Source organism: Chiloscyllium plagiosum, unplaced genomic scaffold (genome assembly GCF_037043375.1).
Source record: "Chiloscyllium plagiosum isolate Xiang-an unplaced genomic scaffold, Cpla_swu_hap1 HiC_scaffold_29, whole genome shotgun sequence".
Classification (NCBI taxonomy): domain Eukaryota; kingdom Metazoa; phylum Chordata; class Chondrichthyes; order Orectolobiformes; family Hemiscylliidae; genus Chiloscyllium; species Chiloscyllium plagiosum.
Genome location: NW_028270167.1, coordinates 96,507,029 through 96,509,308, shown reverse-complemented (window position 1 = coordinate 96,509,308; position 2,280 = coordinate 96,507,029). Strand labels below are relative to the sequence as shown.

Sequence of the window (2,280 nt, the reverse complement as noted above, 5' to 3'; positions counted from 1 at the left end):
AAATTACTGGTTTTATTGAATAGGATGTGTAAACGAGTGAACCTCCAAGAGAGTAATCAATTGTTCAGAATTCACTTCTCCATTAATCGCGACTGAGTATGCGATTTCAGAAACTGGGGAATGGTTATGCTGTGATGAGCCGCCACATGCATTAAGGATGGAACAATTGGCAATGGGTCAGATAAGGGTATAATCGATAAAGGGATTAATGACAGAAACTTAGGTACCAATTCATGAGGTAAGATTATGTCATTCAAAGGAAAACTATCTAAATTCAGACATGAGGCAATCCACAAGACATCAGAATCCAATGAATGGAGAAAGGCAAGGAAGTGAATTCAACGGTGCCAGGTTCAGTCCATATTTTATTTGAAACATTATGCAAAATAAAACTTTGTTTTCATTGCCAAGGTGATTGTGAGTAATGTTAGTGCTGATTTGAGGTAATTAACTCTCTTGAGGTCTGATGCATGTATAAATACACATTGCCTTCCATACCTTGGCCACAGACCAGCCTCTGCAGAAGACATTCATTCTCAGAAATGACGAAACCACCGATTTTGCTGTTGAAAGAGATTTACTATCCACTTCTCGCCGCTGTTAGTCTTCCAGGTAAGCCATTCAACCCGTTTGTATTTAATTAATTTTAGGTTTTTCCTTGTTAATGTTACTTACTGAATGTCTCAGTGTTACCAGAACAATATCGAGAATCATGTCAGGACACGTTTTCCTATTCTCTTTGTCTGGAAGCAGGACTAGTTTAACAATAACAATTCAACATAAGAGTCGTCTGAAAATATATTTGCTGATCTTTAGAGAGTCTAACAATACCACATTGATTGATGACTGGATCAGTGTATTAAATGTTTGGGTAAAGTTTGGATTTTGTAAATCACTCAGAATGTGTTCAAAAGTTCCTTCACCTGTTTCAATCATGCATTGCAACATTAATGAACATTTCTGTTTCTCTGACAGCGAACATGATGACTATTTTAATTCTTTTCCGAGGAAACTGTGGTCTTTCCAAATGCATCTCATCTTACATGGTGGCCATGGCAACATCGGATCTATTGGTTATTATCAATAATATTATAGTGTATCGTATTTTGAATTATCACTTCCCATTTTCCTTCTTGTCCCACACACCTGTGTGCAAGCTCATTGTATACATGATAACCATCGGTCTGGATCAAACTGTTTGGTTCATCGTTTCCTTCACATTTGACAGATTTGTGGTGATCTGCTGTCAGAAGTTTAAGACAAAACATTGCAACGAAAAAACTGCAATTACAATATTAATAACCATCTCAGTCTTGATCATGTTAAAGAACATCCCGCTTTTGTTTGCATATGAACCAGAGCAAATTATTAATCAAATTGAATGGGGCTGCCGGTCAAGTGGAACTTTCTTTGCTTCATCTCCCGGAATGGCGTTTGTCTGGTTCTACAGCACCTGGGTTGCTTGGCTTCCATTTCTCCTAATTTTCTTGTTTAATTCTTTAACCATCCACCGTGTTGTCGTGGCGAATAGGACTCGCATTGGACTCCAGGGCCACAGAACTGAGAGGCAAAGTAATTCAAGAATGGACAAACGGAGGAATACCATAATTTTATTGTTCTCGGTATCAGGCAGTTTCATATTGCTTTGGTTGACACATTCTGTGAGTTTGGTCATGACCAGACTGTCACACCCTAACTATTACCGAGGTGACTTTAGCAACCCTGAATACATCGCGACTGAAACAGGAAATATGTTGAAGTTGTTGAGTTGTTTCCTGAACCCATGCATTTATGCAGCAACCCAGAACAAATTCAGAGAAGAGCTAAAAAACGTGGGGAAATCTCTATGGAAGAAAATAAATCATATCATGTGGAAAAACCGTGGACAAGACAATATATTTTAGCCGAATCTCTTTGTAGCTGAAACTGAATATCACGTCATTTTCCTTCATCCCTCAGGATGGAGCAGACCTTCTGGAGTTAGTCTTGAACCGCTTTGTTGTGTGTAAACCATCGAAGCTGCCTTCGATTCAAAACTTTTTTGTGCAAAAAACATGCTTTACGCAGATATTCCTTCGATGTTTGATCGGACCTTTAATGTCGATTTTACATACCGCTTTTCAAAAACAAAAAACAAAGAAAATTTACAGCCCAGGAAAAGGCCCTTCGGCCCCCAAGCCTGAGCCGATCCAAATGTACTGTCTAAATCTGCTGGTCAATTCCTAAGCATCTGTATCCCTCTGCTCCCCACCTACTCATGCATCTGTCCACACACATCTT

General features: G+C 39.0%; 1 protein-coding gene across 1 annotated transcript; it reads left to right on the top strand.

The window, feature by feature from the left end:
• Nucleotides 1-542: 542 nt before the first annotated feature.
• Nucleotides 543-1,904, top strand: LOC148142457 (putative G protein-coupled receptor 139). Its single transcript, XM_087976596.1, has 2 exons — nucleotides 543-612; nucleotides 976-1,904. The coding sequence occupies exons 1-2, from the start codon at nucleotides 543-545 to the stop codon at nucleotides 1,902-1,904; spliced, it is 999 nt and encodes a 332-aa protein (XP_087832722.1).
• The last annotated feature ends 376 nt before the right edge of the window (nucleotides 1,905-2,280 follow it).